This window comes from Anas platyrhynchos, mitochondrion, assembly GCF_047663525.1.
Source record: "Anas platyrhynchos mitochondrion, complete genome".
Taxonomy (NCBI): Eukaryota; Metazoa; Chordata; class Aves; order Anseriformes; family Anatidae; genus Anas; species Anas platyrhynchos.
In genome coordinates this window covers 1-16,604 of record NC_009684.1, presented here as the reverse complement: position 1 = coordinate 16,604, position 16,604 = coordinate 1, and the positions used below count along the sequence as shown (strand labels likewise).

At 48.6% G+C, this 16,604-nt stretch overlaps 13 protein-coding genes and 24 non-coding genes across 37 annotated transcripts, besides 1 other annotated feature; 9 read left to right on the top strand and 28 right to left on the bottom strand. All coding sequences in view use genetic code 2, as the record gives it.

Moving 5' to 3' along the window:
• KEG62_t22 lies at positions 1–71 on the top strand. Its single transcript has one exon. It is a non-coding gene; the product is annotated as a tRNA-Glu (tRNA).
• On the top strand, positions 72–593 carry ND6 (NADH dehydrogenase subunit 6). The gene has a single exon. It carries the CDS (start codon positions 72–74, stop codon positions 591–593), a length of 522 nt encoding a protein of 173 aa, YP_001382258.1.
• A 10-nt stretch (positions 594–603) lies between these two features.
• On the top strand, positions 604–673 carry KEG62_t21. The gene has a single exon. It is a non-coding gene; the product is annotated as a tRNA-Pro (tRNA).
• A 10-nt stretch (positions 674–683) lies between these two features.
• Positions 684–752, bottom strand: KEG62_t20. Its single transcript has one exon. It is a non-coding gene; the product is annotated as a tRNA-Thr (tRNA).
• A 2-nt stretch (positions 753–754) lies between these two features.
• CYTB (cytochrome b) lies at positions 755–1,897 on the bottom strand. The gene has a single exon. The coding sequence runs from the start codon at positions 1,895–1,897 to the stop codon at positions 755–757; it is 1,143 nt and encodes a 380-aa protein (YP_001382257.1).
• On the bottom strand, positions 1,897–3,720 carry ND5 (NADH dehydrogenase subunit 5). Its single transcript has one exon. It carries the CDS (start codon positions 3,718–3,720, stop codon positions 1,897–1,899), a length of 1,824 nt encoding a protein of 607 aa, YP_001382256.1.
• On the bottom strand, positions 3,721–3,791 carry KEG62_t19. Its single transcript has one exon. It is a non-coding gene; the product is annotated as a tRNA-Leu (tRNA).
• Positions 3,791–3,856, bottom strand: KEG62_t18. The gene has a single exon. It is a non-coding gene; the product is annotated as a tRNA-Ser (tRNA).
• KEG62_t17 lies at positions 3,857–3,925 on the bottom strand. The gene has a single exon. It is a non-coding gene; the product is annotated as a tRNA-His (tRNA).
• ND4 (NADH dehydrogenase subunit 4) lies at positions 3,926–5,303 on the bottom strand. The gene has a single exon. A coding segment is annotated over exon 1 (1,378 nt).
• ND4L (NADH dehydrogenase subunit 4L) lies at positions 5,297–5,593 on the bottom strand. The gene has a single exon. It carries the CDS (start codon positions 5,591–5,593, stop codon positions 5,297–5,299), a length of 297 nt encoding a protein of 98 aa, YP_001382254.1.
• Positions 5,594–5,663, bottom strand: KEG62_t16. Its single transcript has one exon. It is a non-coding gene; the product is annotated as a tRNA-Arg (tRNA).
• A 1-nt stretch (position 5,664) lies between these two features.
• ND3 (NADH dehydrogenase subunit 3) lies at positions 5,665–6,016 on the bottom strand. Its single transcript is given in 2 exon segments — positions 5,665–5,841; positions 5,843–6,016. The coding sequence occupies 2 exon segments, from the start codon at positions 6,014–6,016 to the stop codon at positions 5,665–5,667; spliced, it is 351 nt and encodes a 116-aa protein (YP_001382253.1).
• KEG62_t15 lies at positions 6,017–6,085 on the bottom strand. The gene has a single exon. It is a non-coding gene; the product is annotated as a tRNA-Gly (tRNA).
• COX3 (cytochrome c oxidase subunit III) lies at positions 6,086–6,869 on the bottom strand. Its single transcript has one exon. A coding segment is annotated over exon 1 (784 nt).
• ATP6 (ATP synthase F0 subunit 6) lies at positions 6,869–7,552 on the bottom strand. The gene has a single exon. The coding sequence runs from the start codon at positions 7,550–7,552 to the stop codon at positions 6,869–6,871; it is 684 nt and encodes a 227-aa protein (YP_001382251.1).
• ATP8 (ATP synthase F0 subunit 8) lies at positions 7,543–7,710 on the bottom strand. The gene has a single exon. The coding sequence runs from the start codon at positions 7,708–7,710 to the stop codon at positions 7,543–7,545; it is 168 nt and encodes a 55-aa protein (YP_001382250.1).
• A 1-nt stretch (position 7,711) lies between these two features.
• KEG62_t14 lies at positions 7,712–7,780 on the bottom strand. Its single transcript has one exon. It is a non-coding gene; the product is annotated as a tRNA-Lys (tRNA).
• Position 7,781: 1 nt separating this feature from the next.
• COX2 (cytochrome c oxidase subunit II) lies at positions 7,782–8,468 on the bottom strand. Its single transcript has one exon. The coding sequence runs from the start codon at positions 8,466–8,468 to the stop codon at positions 7,782–7,784; it is 687 nt and encodes a 228-aa protein (YP_001382249.1).
• A 1-nt stretch (position 8,469) lies between these two features.
• KEG62_t13 lies at positions 8,470–8,538 on the bottom strand. Its single transcript has one exon. It is a non-coding gene; the product is annotated as a tRNA-Asp (tRNA).
• A 2-nt stretch (positions 8,539–8,540) lies between these two features.
• Positions 8,541–8,613, top strand: KEG62_t12. The gene has a single exon. It is a non-coding gene; the product is annotated as a tRNA-Ser (tRNA).
• On the bottom strand, positions 8,605–10,155 carry COX1 (cytochrome c oxidase subunit I). The gene has a single exon. It carries the CDS (start codon positions 10,153–10,155, stop codon positions 8,605–8,607), a length of 1,551 nt encoding a protein of 516 aa, YP_001382248.1.
• A 1-nt stretch (position 10,156) lies between these two features.
• On the top strand, positions 10,157–10,228 carry KEG62_t11. Its single transcript has one exon. It is a non-coding gene; the product is annotated as a tRNA-Tyr (tRNA).
• On the top strand, positions 10,228–10,293 carry KEG62_t10. Its single transcript has one exon. It is a non-coding gene; the product is annotated as a tRNA-Cys (tRNA).
• On the top strand, positions 10,294–10,366 carry KEG62_t09. The gene has a single exon. It is a non-coding gene; the product is annotated as a tRNA-Asn (tRNA).
• A 2-nt stretch (positions 10,367–10,368) lies between these two features.
• On the top strand, positions 10,369–10,437 carry KEG62_t08. The gene has a single exon. It is a non-coding gene; the product is annotated as a tRNA-Ala (tRNA).
• A 3-nt stretch (positions 10,438–10,440) lies between these two features.
• Positions 10,441–10,516, bottom strand: KEG62_t07. Its single transcript has one exon. It is a non-coding gene; the product is annotated as a tRNA-Trp (tRNA).
• On the bottom strand, positions 10,517–11,555 carry ND2 (NADH dehydrogenase subunit 2). The gene has a single exon. A coding segment is annotated over exon 1 (1,039 nt).
• Positions 11,556–11,624, bottom strand: KEG62_t06. Its single transcript has one exon. It is a non-coding gene; the product is annotated as a tRNA-Met (tRNA).
• On the top strand, positions 11,624–11,694 carry KEG62_t05. The gene has a single exon. It is a non-coding gene; the product is annotated as a tRNA-Gln (tRNA).
• Positions 11,695–11,701: 7 nt separating this feature from the next.
• On the bottom strand, positions 11,702–11,773 carry KEG62_t04. Its single transcript has one exon. It is a non-coding gene; the product is annotated as a tRNA-Ile (tRNA).
• Positions 11,772–12,749, bottom strand: ND1 (NADH dehydrogenase subunit 1). The gene has a single exon. It carries the CDS (start codon positions 12,747–12,749, stop codon positions 11,772–11,774), a length of 978 nt encoding a protein of 325 aa, YP_001382246.1.
• A 4-nt stretch (positions 12,750–12,753) lies between these two features.
• On the bottom strand, positions 12,754–12,827 carry KEG62_t03. The gene has a single exon. It is a non-coding gene; the product is annotated as a tRNA-Leu (tRNA).
• On the bottom strand, positions 12,828–14,429 carry KEG62_r01. The gene has a single exon. It is a non-coding gene; the product is annotated as a l-rRNA (ribosomal RNA).
• KEG62_t02 lies at positions 14,430–14,500 on the bottom strand. The gene has a single exon. It is a non-coding gene; the product is annotated as a tRNA-Val (tRNA).
• KEG62_r02 lies at positions 14,501–15,485 on the bottom strand. The gene has a single exon. It is a non-coding gene; the product is annotated as a s-rRNA (ribosomal RNA).
• On the bottom strand, positions 15,486–15,555 carry KEG62_t01. Its single transcript has one exon. It is a non-coding gene; the product is annotated as a tRNA-Phe (tRNA).
• Positions 15,556–16,604: a D loop.

The following is a 16,604-nucleotide window of genomic DNA, read 5'->3' as shown; positions in this document are numbered from 1 at the left end:
GTTCTTGTAGTTGAAAATAACAATAACGGCTTTTCGAGCCGTAGGTCTCGGGTAGTGGCCGAGCAGGAATAATGACTTATTTTGTATTTTTTCTAGGAATCTGCTTTGTTGTGGGTGTTTTAGGTGTAGCATCGAATCCTTCGCCGTACTATGGGGTAGTTGGCTTAGTTTTAGCATCTGTGGCTGGGTGTGGGTGGTTATTGAGCCTCGGGGTTTCGTTTGTAGCCCTGGTGCTGTTTATGGTGTATTTGGGGGGCATGTTGGTGGTATTTGTCTACTCTGTAGCTCTGGCCGCGGAGCCTTTTCCGGAAGCTTGGGGGGATTGACGTGTGGTTGGGCATGCGGCGGCACTTGCGGCGGTGGTTTTAGGGGGGTTGGTATTGGGCGGGTTTGTTGGGTCTTGGGGGTTAGGGGTTGTAACTGTTGATAGTGTTGGAATGTTTACTGTACGGCTGGATTTTAGTGGGGTGGCTATGCTTTATTCGCGTGGGGTTGGGATGTTTTTGGTTGCAGGTTGAGGGCTCTTGTTGACTTTATTTGTTGTGTTGGAGCTTGTGCGGGGGTTGTCTCGGGGGGCTATTCGGGCAGTTTAGGGGTCGGGATCAGAGAATAGTTTATTGTAAAATACCAGCTTTGGGAGCTGGAGATAAAGGTTTAATCCCTTTTTTTCTGAGGCCTGGGAGTACTCTAAGAAGTGGTTAGTCTTCAGTCTTTGGTTTACAAGACCAATGTTTTGTATAAACTATTAGAGTATTTAGCAGTTAAGCATTTTGTTTTCTAGGGCGCTTACGGCAGGGAAAAGGAATAGGAGGATGGTGAAGTAAGTAATTGATGCGAGTTGCCCGATGATGATGAATGGGTGTTCGACAGGTTGGCTTCCCACTCATGTTAGGACGAGGAGGTTGGCCACTAGTGTTCAGAATAGGAGTTGGGAGAGCGGCCGGAATGTTATTGTTCGTTGTTTTGATTTGTGGAGGAAGGGGACCAGGAATAGGATTAGGACGGAGGCGGCTAGTGCTAGGACGCCTCCTAGTTTGTTTGGGATTGACCGCAGGATGGCGTAGGCGAATAGGAAGTATCATTCTGGTTTAATGTGTGGTGGGGTTACTAGGGGGTTTGCGGGGGTGAAGTTTTCTGGGTCCCCTAGAAGGTTAGGTGAGAATAGGGCTAGTGCTATGAGGGGGGTAAGCATGAGGATAAATCCTAGGATGTCCTTAAAGGAGAAGTAGGGGTGGAATGGGATTTTGTCACAGTCTGATACAAGACCTAGGGGGTTGTTTGAGCCTGATTCGTGTAGGAAGGTTAAGTGGACTAGGGTGATTCCTGCGATTAAAAAGGGTAGTAGGAAGTGAATGGCGAAGAATCGGGTTAGGGTTGGGTTATCCACTGAGAATCCTCCTCAGGCTCATTCTACCAGGGTCTGTCCGATGTATGGGAGGGCTGAAAATAAGTTGGTAATTACGGTAGCTCCTCAGAACGATATTTGTCCTCATGGCAGGACATAACCTACGAAGGCAGTTGCTATAAGAGTGAGCAGTAGGATTACTCCTGTATTTCAAGTTTCTTTATACAGGTAGGAGCCGTAGTAGAAGCCTCGTCCGATGTGCAGGTAGATGCAGATGAAGAAGAATGAGGCGCCATTGGCGTGGAGGTTGCGGATGAGTCAGCCATATTGGACGTTTCGGCATGTGTTGGCTACTGAGGAGAAAGCAAGGGATGTGTCTGCGGTGTAGTGCATAGCCAGTAGGAGGCCTGTGAGGATTTGTGTGGCCAGGCAGATGGCGAGCAGAGATCCGAAGTTTCATCAGGCAGAGATATTAGAGGGTGCGGGAAGGTCGATTAGGGAGTTGTTGATTATTTTTAGTAGGGGGTGGGATTTGCGGATGTTTGGGGCCATTAGAAGGTCTGTGTGGTCAGGATTATTACTAGGATGGATAGGGCGAAAGATCCTAAGTAGGTTTTGATAAGCCCGGTGTGTGCCAGGGTTGCGGCTTTGCTTGCGGCTACCTGCAGCTCGGCGAGGCCCTCTGGCCCTATTTTTTTGAGCCAGGAGAGGTCGATTAGGTGTAGGGCGATGTTTTGCCCCTTTTCTAGCAGGGTTTTGGAGCAGAATCGGTGGACTAGGGGGTTGAAGTAGCCTAGCAGGGAGGAGAAGTTTACGAGGCGGCTTGGTTTGGGGTGGGTGAGGGTGTGTGTTATGTTCGAGAGCTCAAGGGCTAGGATGACTCCTAGGACTGTTACTAGGATGGCAGCAGTTTTGGTGATGAGGGGTATGGTTATTGGGGGTGTTTTGGTTGGTGTGATGAAGGAGGTGATTAGTATTCCTGCCATGATGCTGCCGAGGGCAAGGCGAGTTAGGGGGGCAGTGATTAGTGGGTTGTTTTCGTTTATTGGTGTGATTGGGGGGATACGAGTCCGTCCGGCTTGGACTAGGAGGGTTATGCGGATGCTGTAGGTTGCAGTGAATGCTGTGGCTAGGAGGGTTAGTGATAGGGCCCAGGTGTTTAGGTAGGATGTATTTAGGCTTTCGATGATGAGGTCTTTTGAGTAAAATCCAGCTAAAAATGGGGTTCCTATGAGTGCTAGATTGCCAATGGTTAGGCAGGAGGTAGTGACTGGGAGTGTTTTTTGCAGGCCGCCTATTTTTCGGATGTCCTGTTCTCCGTTTAGGCTGTGGATAATGGACCCGGAGCATAGGAACAGTATGGCTTTGAAGAAGGCATGGGTTGAGATGTGTAAGAACGCTAGTTGGGGGAGGTTTAGTCCGATGGCGACCATTATTAGTCCGAGCTGACTGGATGTTGAGAAAGCGATGATTTTTTTAATGTCGTTTTGGGTTAGGGCGCATGTGGCGGCGAATAGGGTTGACAGGGCGCCGAGGCATAGACATGCAGTTAGGGCTGTTTGGTTGGAGGCTAGTAGCGGGTGTATGCGGATAAGTAGGAAGATCCCGGCTACGACTATGGTGCTGGAGTGTAATAGGGCAGATACGGGGGTGGGGCCTTCCATGGCTGCAGGTAGTCATGGGTGTAGGCCAAATTGTGCGGATTTCCCTGCAGCGGCGAGGATTAGTCCTAGGAGGGGGAGGATGGGGGTTTGGTGGGGGTGTACGGCTTGTTGAATTTCTCAGGTGTTGAAGGTTGATGCTAGTCATGCTATGCTCAGGATTAGGCCGATGTCTCCAACTCGGTTGTAGATTACGGCCTGTAGGGCGGCAGTGTTGGCTTCTGCTCGGCCCTGCCATCAGCCGATGAGGAGGAAGGATATGATTCCTACGCCTTCTCAGCCGATAAATAGGAGGAACATGTTGTTTGCGGTTGTTAGAAGCAGCATGGCAATTAGGAATGTGAGTAAGTAGGTGAAAAATTTTGTTACATATGGTTCGGAGGCCATGTATCACATGGCGAATTGTAGAATGGACCATGTTACGAATAGGGCAATGGGGAGGAATGTTATTGAATATTGGTCTATTTTTAGGCTTAGGGGGATTTTGAAGTTTATGATAAATTTTCATTCTCAGTGGCAGGTAATGGATTCTAGTCCGGAGTAGATGAATGTAGTTGTTGGGGCCAGGCTTGTTAGAAATGCAGCTTTTACGGTGCGAGTGATAGAGAGGGGGGTGTTTTTAAAGCCCTTAAAGAGGAGTGGGAGGATGATTGGAGTTAGGAGGATGGTTAGTGTGAGGAGTGTGAGGGAGTTAATGAGTAGGGTCGCATTCACTACTTTTACTTGGAGTTGCACCAAGATGGATGGCTCCTAAGACCAGTGGATTACTATTATCCTTTAAAAGTAAGGGGGCTGGGGTTTAAAGCCCAGATGCAAGAATTAGCAGTTCTTGTTGGTTTAACCTCCCCTCGGCAGGCAAGAAGGTTTGAACTTCTATTTTTAGGATCACAGCCTAATGTTTGGTTTAAACTATGCTTGCATAAGGGGGCTCCAGAGATTAGTTCGGGCTTGAGGATCAAGAGGAACATGGGGATGATGTGGAGTGTTATGAGCAGGTGCTCTCGTGTGGTTGAGTTTTGAATGGATGTGATATGGGAGGGAATTGAGCCCCGTTGGGTGACTAGCAGCATGAATAAGGTGTATGATGCGGTTAGTAGGGTGGCAATTCCTGTCAGGATGATTGTGAGGGCGGATCAGTTAAATAGGGTGATTATGATGGTTAGCTCTGCTATAAGGTTTGTTGTTGGGGGAAGGGCCATGTTTGTTAAGTTGGCTAGTAGTCATCAGGTGGCTATGAGGGGTAGTAGGGGTTGGAGGCCTCGTGTGAGTAGCAGGATTCGGCTGTGTGTGCGTTCGTAGTTTGTGTTGGCTAGGCAGAATAGTATGGAGGAGGTTAGTCCGTGGGAGATTATTAGGATTATTGCCCCTGAGAATGATCAGTGGGTTTGGATTATTCCTGCAGCGATGACCAGTCCTATGTGGCTGACGGATGAGTAGGCGATTAGTGATTTTAGGTCTGTTTGTCGGAGGCAGATTGAGCTAGTTATTAGGGCACCTCATAGGGCTAGGGTTAGGAAGGGGTAGTGGAGGATGTTGGATAGAGGTCCTATTAGTAGGGTGACTCGTATGATCCCGTAGCCTCCTAGTTTTAGCAGAAGGGCGGCGAGGAGTATTGAGCCTGCGATGGGAGCCTCTACGTGGGCTTTTGGTAGTCAAAGATGTAAGCCATATAGAGGGGCTTTTACTATGAATGCTATAAGCAGTGCTAGTCCTGATAGAATGCTTGTTCATGAGGTGGATAGGGTTGGGTGGGTTAGTTCTAGGGTTGGTAGGTGTAGGGTGCCGATTTTTACGTACAGGTGTATAATCGTGATTAAAAGGGGTAGTGAGCTTACTAGCGTATAAAATAGTAGATAGGTGCCGGCGCTGAGGCGTTCAGGTTGGTTTCCCCATCGTGTGATTAGGATCAGGGTTGGGATAAGTGTGGCTTCGAATGCAATGTAAAATAGCGCTAGTTCTGTGGTAGAGAAGGCTAGGAGGATGAACGGTTGGACTATAATTAGGGTTGAAATGAATATTCGCTTTCGTGGTAGGGGCTCTCCTTGGAGGTGGTTTTGGCTTGCTATGATTATAAGCGGGAGGAGTCAGCAGGATAGCACCAGGAGGGGGGAGGAGATTTGGTTGATTCCTGTTCAATTGGACAGGAATTTGTAGGGGTAGTAGGTCGGGATTAGTCATTGGAGGCTGAGGGCGGCAATTAGCAGGCTATACATGGTAGTATTAGTTCACAGGAATTTTGGAGGGGATAGTAGGGCTGTTGGGAGTAGTATAATTGTTGGTAGGATAACTTTTAGCATTGTAGTAAGTTTAGGTTGTGCAGGTGGTCGGAGCCGTGGGTGCGTGTAGAGGCTACTAGGATGGCTAGGCCGGTGCCTGCCTCACATGCTGAGAAGGTGAGTATGATGATTGGTACTGCGGCGAATGAGGGGGTTTGGCTCTCGATAGACCATATTGTTAGGCCTACAAACATTGAAAGTATCATGCTTTCAAGGCATAGTAGGGCTGATACTAGGTGGGTTCGGTGGAAGGCCAGTCCCAGTCCGCTAAGAATGAAGGCTGAGTAGAAGCTCAGGTGTAGGGGCGACATAAGAAAGTTACAGGGTTGGCTGTAGTCTGCTGGGCCGAAACCAGCTGTCTTTGGGCTAGACTAACTTTCTGTTATTCTGCTCATTCTAGGCCCCCCTGAGCTCATTCGTAGGCTAGCCCTAGCGTTAGGAGAGATAGAATAGCTGCGGTTCAGGCGAGGGTTATTAGGGGCGACTGTAGTTGGATTGCCCAGGGTAGGGGGAGTAGGAGGGCGATTTCTAGGTCGAACAGGAGGAACAGGATGGCTACTGAGGAAGAATCGGATTGAGAATGGTAGGCGTGCAGACCCGAGGGGGTCGAATCCGCATTCGTATGGTGAGAGTTTTTCTGAGTCGGGGGTCATTTGGGCGAGTCAGAAGTTTAGTGCGGTTAGGATGGCACTTAGGACCAGTGATAGGGAGAACATAAATGTGAGTATGTTCATTGCTCTTCTCTGGGCTTGCACCAGATTTTAGAGATTGGAAGTCAATTGTAATTAATATACTAGAAGAGCAAGATCCTCATCAGTAGATGGTTATATAGAGGAATAGTCAGATAACGTCTACGAAGTGTCAGTATCAGGCTGCGGCTTCAAATCCGAAGTGGTGGTCTGATGTGAAGTGGAATTTGATTAGTCGGAGGAGGCAGACGGTTAGGAAGGTGGATCCGATGATCACGTGGAGTCCGTGGAATCCGGTGGCAACAAAGAAAGTGGAGCCGTAGACGCTGTCGGCGATTGAGAATGGGGCTTCATGGTACTCTATTGCTTGTAGGGCGGTGAAGTAGAATCCTAGGAGAATCGTCAATGTTAGGGCGTGGATGGCATGTTTTCGGTTTCCTTCTGTGATGCTGTGGTGGGCTCATGTGACAGTTACGCCTGAGGCTAGGAGGATGGCTGTGTTTAGTAGCGGGACTTCTATGGGGTTGAGCGGTTTGATGCCCGCTGGGGGTCATTGGCCGCCTAGTTCGGGGGTTGGTACTAGGCTTGAGTGGAAGAATGCCCAGAAAAATCCTAGGAAGAAGAAAGCTTCGGATGTGATGAAGAGGATTATGCCGTATCGTAGGCCTTTTTGGACTGTAGGTGTGTGGTGGCCTTGGAAGGTGCTCTCTCGGACAATGTCCCGTCATCATTGGAGTATCACTAGGAGCATTGATAAGAGGCCGGCGGCTAGCAGGATAGATGAGTTGTAGTGGAATCACATGACTAGCCCTGAGGTTGTGAGTAAGGCGGCGGCAGCTCCAAAGATTGGTCAGGGGCTGGGGTCGACTATGTGGTAGGAGTGTGCTTGGTGTGCCATTAGATGTTTTCTTGTAAGTACAGGCTTAGGAGGAGGACGAAAACGTAGGCCTGGATTATGGCCACTGCTACTTCTAGGATGGTGAGGAGTAGTAGGATGGCTATTGTTAGGATTGATACTGTGGGAAGGATGGGCATGAGTGCGATGGAGGCTGTGGAGATGAGTTGAATAAGTAGGTGGCCTGCTGTGAGGTTAGCTGTGAGGCGGACTCCTAGAGCTAAGGGCCGGATCAGCAGGCTGGTTGTTTCGATCAGGATTAGTGCGGGGATCAGGGGTGTTGGGGTTCCTTCTGGCAGTAAGTGAGCCAAGGAGGCTGATGGTTTGTTTCGCAGGCCTGTTAGTAGGGTAGCAAGCCACAGGGGGAAGGCTAGGGCCATGTTTATGGATAGCTGGGTGGTTGGGGTGAATGTATATGGGAGAAGTCCTAGAAGGTTGATTGTTAGGAGTATGGTTATTAGTGATGTTAGCATCAGGGCTCATTTGTGGCCGTTTTTGTTTAATGGGATTATTAGTTGTTTTGTGATTAGGTGTAGGAGTCACAGTTGGATGGTGGATAGTCGGTTGTTGATTCATCGGTTGCCTGGGGATGGGAACAATAGGGCTGGGAAGAGCAGGGATAGTAGGATCAGGGGGATGCCAAGTAGGTGGGGGCTTGAGAATTGGTCAAAGAAACTTAGGTTCATGGTCAGGCTCATGGTGTGGGTTTGGTGATGAGTGATGGTTTTTTTGATGGGGGATTTGTTGTGGTGAAGGTTAGCAGTTTTGGCTGGATTAGGAGTGCGAGGGTTAGTCAGGTTATGACTATGATTGAGAATCATGGTGCAGGGTTGAGTTGAGGCATGCCATTAAGGAGGGGATAATTCCTCTTTAGCTAGCTTAAAAGGCTAGTGCTGTTGCATAGCTTCTTAATGATTAGGATGACGATAGGAGGGATGATCAGGCTTCAAAGTATGGGAGTGGGGTAGATTCTACTACAATAGGCATGTAGCTGTGGTTAGCCCCGCAGATTTCTGAGCACTGGCCGTAGAAAATCCCAGGCCGGGTGGTAATGAATGAGGTTTGGTTTAGTCGGCCTGGGATTGCATCTGTTTTAACTCCGAGCGTTGGAACTGCTCATGAGTGAAGTACGTCTCCGGCAGTAATAATTACGCGGATCGGTGATTCTATGGGTACGACTACGCGGTGGTCAACTTCTAGGAGTCGGAAGTGCCCATTTGGCAGGTCTGTGGTGGGAATTATGTAGGAGTCGAATGAGAGGTCCTTGAAGTCTGTGTATTCGTAGCTTCAGTATCACTGGTGGCCAATGGCTTTTAGTGTGAGGTCTGGCTCGTCGATTTCGTCTATTATGTACAGGATTTGTAGGGATGGGAGGGCGAGGAGTACTAGGACGATGGCGGGTAGGATTGTTCAGATTAGTTCTACTTCTTGGGCGTCTACTGCGTTGGATGATAGTTTTTCTATTAGCATGTGGGCTAAGAGGTATAGGACTAGGCTGCAGATAGCTAAGGCAACAATCAGAGCGTGGTCGTGGAATTCAACGAGTTCTTCTATAATGGGTGATGAGGCGTCTTGGAATCCTAGTTGGGAGTGGTTGGCCACGTGAGATGTACAGGGCTTTCACCTGTGATTTAGCCTTGACAAGGCTATGTAATTGGTTTACTAACATCTCATGAGAAAGAAGCATGAGTGGTTAATGCAGCTGGCTTGAAACCAGTGTATGGAGGTTCGATTCCTTCCTTTCTTGTACTTGAACGAAAGCTGGCTCCTCGAAGGTGTGGTATGGAGGGGGGCAGCCGTGGATTCACTCAATGTTTGTGGCGGTTAATTCTGGTTGGAGGACTTTCCGTTTGGCTGAGAAGGCTTCTCAGATGATGAACATTAGTATGATTACGGCCACTATTGAGATCAGGGACCCAATAGAGGAGACGGTGTTTCACAGTGTGTAGGCATCAGGGTAGTCCGAGTATCGTCGGGGCATTCCTGCCAGGCCTAGGAAGTGTTGGGGGAAGAATGTTAGGTTTACCCCTGTAAATATCACTCCGAAGTGGGCTTTTGCTCATGTTTGGTGTAGAGTGAATCCTGTAAGAAGGGGGAATCAGTGAGTGAATCCAGCTAGGATGGCAAAGACAGCGCCCATAGATAGTACGTAGTGGAAGTGGGCGACTACGTAGTACGTGTCATGCAGGGCGATATCTAGGGAGGAGTTCGCAAGGACGATCCCTGTTAGTCCTCCGATGGTAAATAGGAAGATAAACCCTAGAGCTCAGAGTATTGGGGGATCTCATTTGATTGTTCCCCCGTGTAGGGTGGCGAGTCAGCTAAAGACTTTGATTCCGGTAGGGATGGCGATGATTATAGTGGCGGATGTGAAGTAGGCCCGGGTGTCAACGTCTATTCCTACGGTGAATATGTGGTGGGCTCAGACGATAAATCCTAGGAAGCCGATGGATAGCATGGCTCAGACTATTCCTATGTAGCCGAAGGGTTCCTTTTTGCCCGAGTAGTATGTGACTACGTGTGAGATAATTCCGAATCCTGGGAGGATTAAGATATAGACTTCTGGGTGGCCGAAGAATCAAAATAGGTGTTGGTACAGGATTGGGTCTCCCCCTCCGGCAGGATCAAAGAATGTGGTGTTTAGGTTTCGGTCGGTTAGTAGCATTGTGATGCCGGCGGCGAGGACGGGGAGTGATAGGAGGAGCAGGATGGCGGTAATTAGGACTGATCAGACGAAAAGTGGGGTTTGGTATTGTGAGAGTGCGGGGGGTTTTATGTTGATGGCTGTGGTAATGAAGTTAATGGCTCCGAGGATGGAGGAGACACCAGCCAGGTGAAGTGAGAAGATAGCCAGGTCCACTGAGGCTCCGGCGTGGGCTAGGTTGCCTGCTAGAGGTGGGTATACGGTTCAACCCGTACCAGCGCCAGCTTCTACAGTGGATGAGGCGAGTAGAAGGAGGAATGATGGTGGGAGGAGTCAGAAGCTTATGTTGTTTATTCGTGGGAATGCTATGTCGGGGGCACCGATTATCAGGGGGACCAATCAGTTGCCGAACCCTCCAATTATGATGGGCATTACCATGAAGAAGATTATTACGAAGGCGTGAGCGGTGACGATCACGTTATAAATTTGGTCGTCGCCCAGGAGGGTCCCTGGCTGGCCTAGTTCTGCCCGGATCAGTAGGCTGAGTGCTGTGCCAATTATTCCGGCTCATGCCCCGAAGATAAGGTATAGAGTACCGATGTCTTTGTGATTGGTAGAAAATAGTCATCGATTGATGAAGGTCACGGGTAAGATGGCTGAGTGTTTAAAGCGTTAGGCTGTAGTCCTTTTTACAGAGGTTCAATTCCTCTTCTTATCGGCCCTGTAGTGAAGTTCATGTTGAGTTGCAAGCTCATCGATGTGCACGAGAGTGTACCGGGGCCTTAGGCAGAGGCCAGTAGGTTTGGGCGTTTAGCTGTTAACTAAAATTTTGCGGGATCGAAGCCCGTCTGTCTAGTAAAGGCTTTAGCTTAATTAAAGCGTCTGGTTTGCATCCAGGAGATACAGGTTAGTGTCCTGTTGGTCTTAGCGCAGAAACTAAGAGGGTTTAACTCTTATTTAAGGCTTTGAAGGCCTTCGGTTTAGGTGGGTGTTATCCTAAGTTTCTAGACAATAGCGTGGACTATGGGGGAGAGGGGGAGTAGGAGGATTGATAGTGAGGCTAGGATTGCGGTGGGCGTGCTTGGGGGTTTGCTAGTGTACCACTGTTTTATGTGGTTGGACGAGTTTGGTGGGAGGGTGATTGTTGAGTGGTATGCGAGGCGTAGGTAGAAGAATAGGCTAAGTAGGGATAGCATGGCGATTGCTATGGCTGCGGGTGTTATCTCTTGCTTAGTTAGCTCTTGGATGATGAGTCACTTTGGTATAAACCCTGTCAGTGGGGGGAGGCCTGCCAGGGACAGCAGCACTAGCATTAGGGTGGCGTTTAGTACCGGGGTCTTTGTCCATGAGGTTAGGATTATGGACAGGTTGAGAGCTTTAATCTTGTTTAGGGCCATGAATACAGCTGATGTCATGATTGTGTAGAGATAGAAGGTGAGTAGTGCTAGCTTGGGGCTGTAGACTAGGATGATGGCGATTCAGCCTAGGTGGGAGATGGATGAGAAGGCTAGGATTTTGCGTGTTTGTGTTTGATTTAGTCCTATTCAGCCTCCCAATGCTGCTGAGGCCAGGGCTATTGCGGTAAGTAGGGCTGGGTTGAGAGATTTAGATGTCATTAGGAGGAGGGTCAGTGGGGGGAATTTTATGAGGGTTGAGAGTAGGAGGGCCGTTATTAGGGGGGATCCTTGTAGGACTTCTGGGAATCAGAAGTGAAATGGGACCAGGCCTAATTTAATTGCGATTGCTGCTGTGAGCAGTAGACATGAGGTTGGGTGGTTAAGTTGTGTGATGTCTCACTGGCCGGTGGCTCAGGCGTTGGTTATGCTGGAGAATAGTACTAGGGCGGAGGCAGCTGCCTGTGTCAAGAAGTATTTTGTCGCGGCTTCTACTGCTCGCGGGTGGTGGGATTTGGAGATTAGGGGGATGATGGCTAGTGTGTTAATTTCTAGTCCGGTTCAGGCTAGGACTCAGTGGTTGCTAGAGATTGTGATTGTTGTGCCTAATGCGAGACTGAGGACTAGGACTGGGGTTGCATGGGGGTTCATTAGTAGAGGAGGGGGTTGAACCATCATTTCCGGGGTATGGGCCCGGTAGCTTGATTAGCTGACTCTACTAGAAAATAATATAAGGGAAGTATGGAGAGTTTTGATCTCTTCTGTGTAGGTTCAATTCCTACTTTTCTAAGGTCAATAGGAAATGAGAGGGCTGTTGTACCTCTATGTTCACTTTATCATAGTGACCCTTTGAGTTCAGGCACATTTCCTTGTGGAAGGAGGTAGGCCTGCGTAGCAGATGGGTAGGCTAGTGTGTCAGAGGCATAGGGCTAGTGTGAGGGGTAGGAAGTTTTTTCATAGGAGGTGCATAAGCTGGTCATATCGGAATCGGGGGTAGGAGGCTCGGACCCATAGGAAGCCGGAGGATAGAAGGAGGACTTTTGTGGCTAGGATGATGGGGAATAGCTCTGTAGGGGGCCCTAGGGCGCTTGGGTTAAGGAAGATGATGGCTGTGAGCGTGTTTATCAGCATGATGTTGGCATATTCGGCTAGGAAAAACAGGGCGAAAGGCCCTGCGGCGTATTCAACGTTAAACCCTGAGACCAGTTCAGACTCGCCCTCCGTTAGGTCAAATGGGGCCCGGTTTGTTTCTGCTAGGGTGGATACATATCACATTATTGCCAGGGGCCACGAGGAGAAGATGAGGTAAAGGGGTTCTTGTGCGATGGCAAAAGTGCTGAGTGTGTAGTTTCCGGTTAGTATGATTACTGACAGTAGGATGAGTGCTAGTGTTACTTCATATGAGATGGTTTGTGCAACTGCCCGTAGGGCTCCGATTAGTGCATATTTTGAGTTTGAGGCTCAGCCTGATCATAGGATTGAGTAGACGGCTAAGCTTGATATGGCTACTATAAAGAGGACCCCGAGGTTCAGGTCTACTAGTGAGAACGGGAGGGGGAGGGGCACTCAGGCGGTGAGGGCTAGGAGGAGGGCTAGTATGGGCATTATGATGAAGAGGAGCGGTGAGGAGGTGGAAGGTCGAATGGGCTCTTTAATGAATAGTTTGATTCCGTCTGCAATGGGTTGGAGCAGGCCAAAAGGCCCCACGATGTTGGGGCCTTTACGGGATTGCATGTAGCTTAGAATTTTTCGTTCGACTAGAGTCAAGAAAGCCACGGCAATTAAGATTGGGATGATGTATAGCAGGGCTATAATGAGGTAGCTTACTATTGTTGTTTGTGGCATGTGTAGCTAGGGAGAGGATTTGAACCTCTGGGTAAAGGGCTTAAGCCTTTTGCATTTGCCGGGCTCTGCCACTCTAGCTGATCCTTTTCTAGGATTGGGGTGGTGGGGGGGAGTCCTCTTCATAGTTGAGTTGGTTTCACTACTTAGAGGGAAGGCGTGCTTGTAGTATTGGCCTTACTTTCCCGGTCCTTTCGTACTGGGGAGAGTAGTTCATAGATAGAAACCGACCTGGATTGCTCCGGTCTGAACTCAGATCACGTAGGACTATTAATCGTTGAACAAACGAACCCTTAATAGCGGCTGCACCATTAGGATGTCCTGATCCAACATCGAGGTCGTAAACCCCCCTGTCGATAGGGGCTCTTGAGGGGGATTGCGCTGTTATCCCTGGGGTAGCTTGGTCCATTAATCAATTATATTGGGTCTGGTCACTATTAGCACTTTGAGGGGTGGCTCTAAGTAAAGAGGTGTGGTCTTGTTTTTGGAGGATCTGTTGTTCTCCAAGGTCGCCCCAACCGAAAAATATCGGCCATGCTCTGCGATGTCTGTAGCCCCGGTGGGTTTAGTCTTAGGTTCGCGGTGGCCGTTGATTTTTAAGTTCCACAGGGTCTTCTCGTCTTATGTTCACATCCCCGCTTTTGCACGGGGAGATCAATTTCACTGATTATCCGTGAGAGACAGTTAAGACCTCGTTTAGCCATTCATACAAGTCTCGATTTATGGGACAATTGATTGCGCTACCTTTGCACGGTTAGGATACCGCGGCCGTTTAACCTAGGTCACTGGGCAGGCATCACCTTCAATACTTGTTTGTTTGCTGAAGGCTATGTTTTTGGTAAACAGTCGGGCCTTGTTTTGCCGAGTTCCTTTCACAGATTTTAATCTCTCTTATGGGCGCTCCTGAGTCGGGTTAACAGGGTGAGTTTATACCTGGTCTTGTAGGAGTTTTTGTATATGTCTGGGTCTGTTAATAATGTTCTCATGTAAGCTTGCGCCGCTAGAGGGGTGGGTGTGGCCCCAAGTTACTCATTTTAGCATTAATTCTCCTATATTCATAGGTTAACCTGTTTGTGGTAAGGGATTCATCTTGTTTTGGCATTTTTGAGTGTGGAGCTTTGACGCACTCTTTGTTGATGGCTGCTTTAAGGCCCACAGTAAGGTTGGTGATTAGATTTATCCACTAGTCGAGGTTGTGTCCTTTTTTAATGGAGCTGTACCTCCATTAAATAGCTCTTAATCATCTCATTGTGGTTCTGGGTGTTGTCCGGTAGGGAAGATTAAGGGAGAACTTAGATTCATTTCACAGGTAACCAGCTATCACCCAGCTCGGTTGGCTTTTCACCTCTACTGACAAGTCATCCCACTCTTTTGCAACAGAGACGGGTTCGCTCTAATAGCTGCTCGTAAGTAGCTCGCTTGGGTTTCGGGATGGCAAACTTCAGTTCACTTTGCTTGGTTGTTCTTGCTAAATCATGATGCAAAAGGTACAAGGGTTAGTCTTTGCTGTCTCTTGCTTTAGTTTTCACTATTATTTCATCTTTCCCTTACGGTACTGGTCTCTATCGCGTCTAAGTGTCTTTTCTATCGCCTATACTAGGACTAGAAAATGCTTTAGTTAAGTCTTAATTAGTGGGATTCTTTAGTTTTGCGTTGTTTAAGCGGCTGAGCTAGAGGAAGGCTTCAAGACGACCTGGTTTAGCAGATATCTCTCAGGTGTAAGCTGAGTGCTTTGGGGTTATAGCTACGTCTTGAGTATTCTAAGTACACCTTCCGGTACACTTACCTTGTTACGACTTACCTCATCTTTGGCATTTACGTGGTATTAATTATGTGGGGGTGTGGCTTATGAGGAGGGTGACGGGCGGTATGTACGTGCCCTAGGGCCGGCTTAAAGCGAGCTTTATTGTCCCGCTTTACTGCTAAATCCTCCTTCTAGAAGCAGTTTCATACTTCTTTCCGTGTTGCCCTATGCATAGGGAATGTAGCCCATTTCTTCCGTCCCATAGGCTATACCTTGACCTGTCTTATTAGCGGGGTGCTGTTGCGCCCACTGTTGCGCTCTCATTCGAGGTGGGCTGGCGACGGCGGTATGTAGGCTGTGCTTGGCAAGGGGCGGTTGGGTTGATCGTGGATCATCGATTACAGAACAGGCTCCTCTAGGTGGGTTTAGGGCACCGCCAAGTCCTTAGAGTTTTAAGCGTTTGTGCTCGTAGTTCTCTGGCGGATACTTCGGTAGGGTAAGTATCAAGATTTAGGGCCAGGCATAGTGGGGTATCTAATCCCAGTTTGGGCCCTGGCTTTCGTGGGTTCAAATTAATCGCTAGTTTCTAAGATCATCTTGATGGTGTGTTTAGGTGCATCTTGTGCTTGCGACAGCTTAGTTGCATTTTGATCTTAGTTAGGTAGGATAGGCATCTTACCACTCTTTACGCCGCTTGTAGGACAGTTGATTTGGGTCTCTTGTATGACCGCGGTGGCTGGCACAAGATTTACCGACCCTTGGGTGGAGGCTTGCTATGACTAAGTCGAGTTTGCACTCATTGCTTAATGTTAACTACTGCTGAATACCCGTGGGGGCGTGGCTTAGCAAGGCGTCTTGGGCTACTGCTTGGGTGTGCCTGATACCCGCTCCTTAAGGCCTGGGGTGAAGGCTATTGAGGGCATTTACACTGGGGCGCGGATACTTGCATGTATATGTCTAGCAAAAACCAACTGTAAGGTTAGGACTAAGTCTTTTGTCCGCAGGCATGTTCGTGTGCCGTCTTGGCAGCTTCAGTGCCATGCTTTTGTGGTAAGCTATGTGGACGGGGCAGGTGGCTGGTTAATTGGGTAATGTTTGTTAGGTCAAAGTAATGATTGTCATCGGGTTTGGATCGTCTTTAGTGCTGGAGTTTCTCTAATAAATTTAGGTCATGTTATGCATTTCGTTTTGTATGTATATATATATTGTGGGGTTGTGGTTGGGGTGGTTTTGTTTTTAAAGTATGTCCATCGAGCATTCACTAAATAGCCCTATTATATAGAGCTGTGGAGAGAGCATTAACTGAATGTGGTCAAAGTGCATCAGTGTCAAGGTGATTCCCCATATACGCCAACCGTCTCATTGAGTAATCCCTGAGATATAGGATAGCGCGATAACGCAGGTGTGTCCAGGCTTAGATTGTGGGACCCCCGAAGTCACTGGGAAGGGCCAGCTGTGAGGTAACCCCGGAAAAAATAAAAGGAACCAGAGGCGCCAAAAAGCTGGAGGATGCCGCGATTACGCATTGAGATGGTGGAAGTATTCCACAGATGCCACTTTGAAGGGCAAGGAGAGGTGAGTGAACCCAATTGATGGCCCTGACCGAGGAACCAGAGGCGCAAAAATGTGAGGAGGGCGAGGGGTTTAGGGGGAACGTATGGGCCTGAAGCTAGTCACGTCGGACATTATGTGCAAGGATTGCTGATTTCACGTGAGGTGTACGATTAATAAATCCATCTGGTACGCAGCTTCATGAGTAATGGGTGGGTGGAGAGGAATTTGGAGTGTTGGTAGGGTATGTCTGTCAAGCATTCATCATTATGGGGCCTTGTTCTGGTTGGGGACATGTTATGTGGTGTTGAGGTGTTGGGTATTAGAGCATTCACTCTGGGTCCATTGGGAGGGTAGTCCGATAGGTAGGGTATGTCCGTTGACATGTGATGGGTTTAGTCCGTGCATGTAGGATAGTTGGTTAATAGTGTTTATTACCGGGACCATAGGTTAATATATGGGGAATATAAATGTATGCACGATATGCATAACCAAATAACCCCGCAACCCCTGGGGGGGGAAGGGGGGGGGGGTCCTGAGAGCATTATTAGGCTATTCTAGCT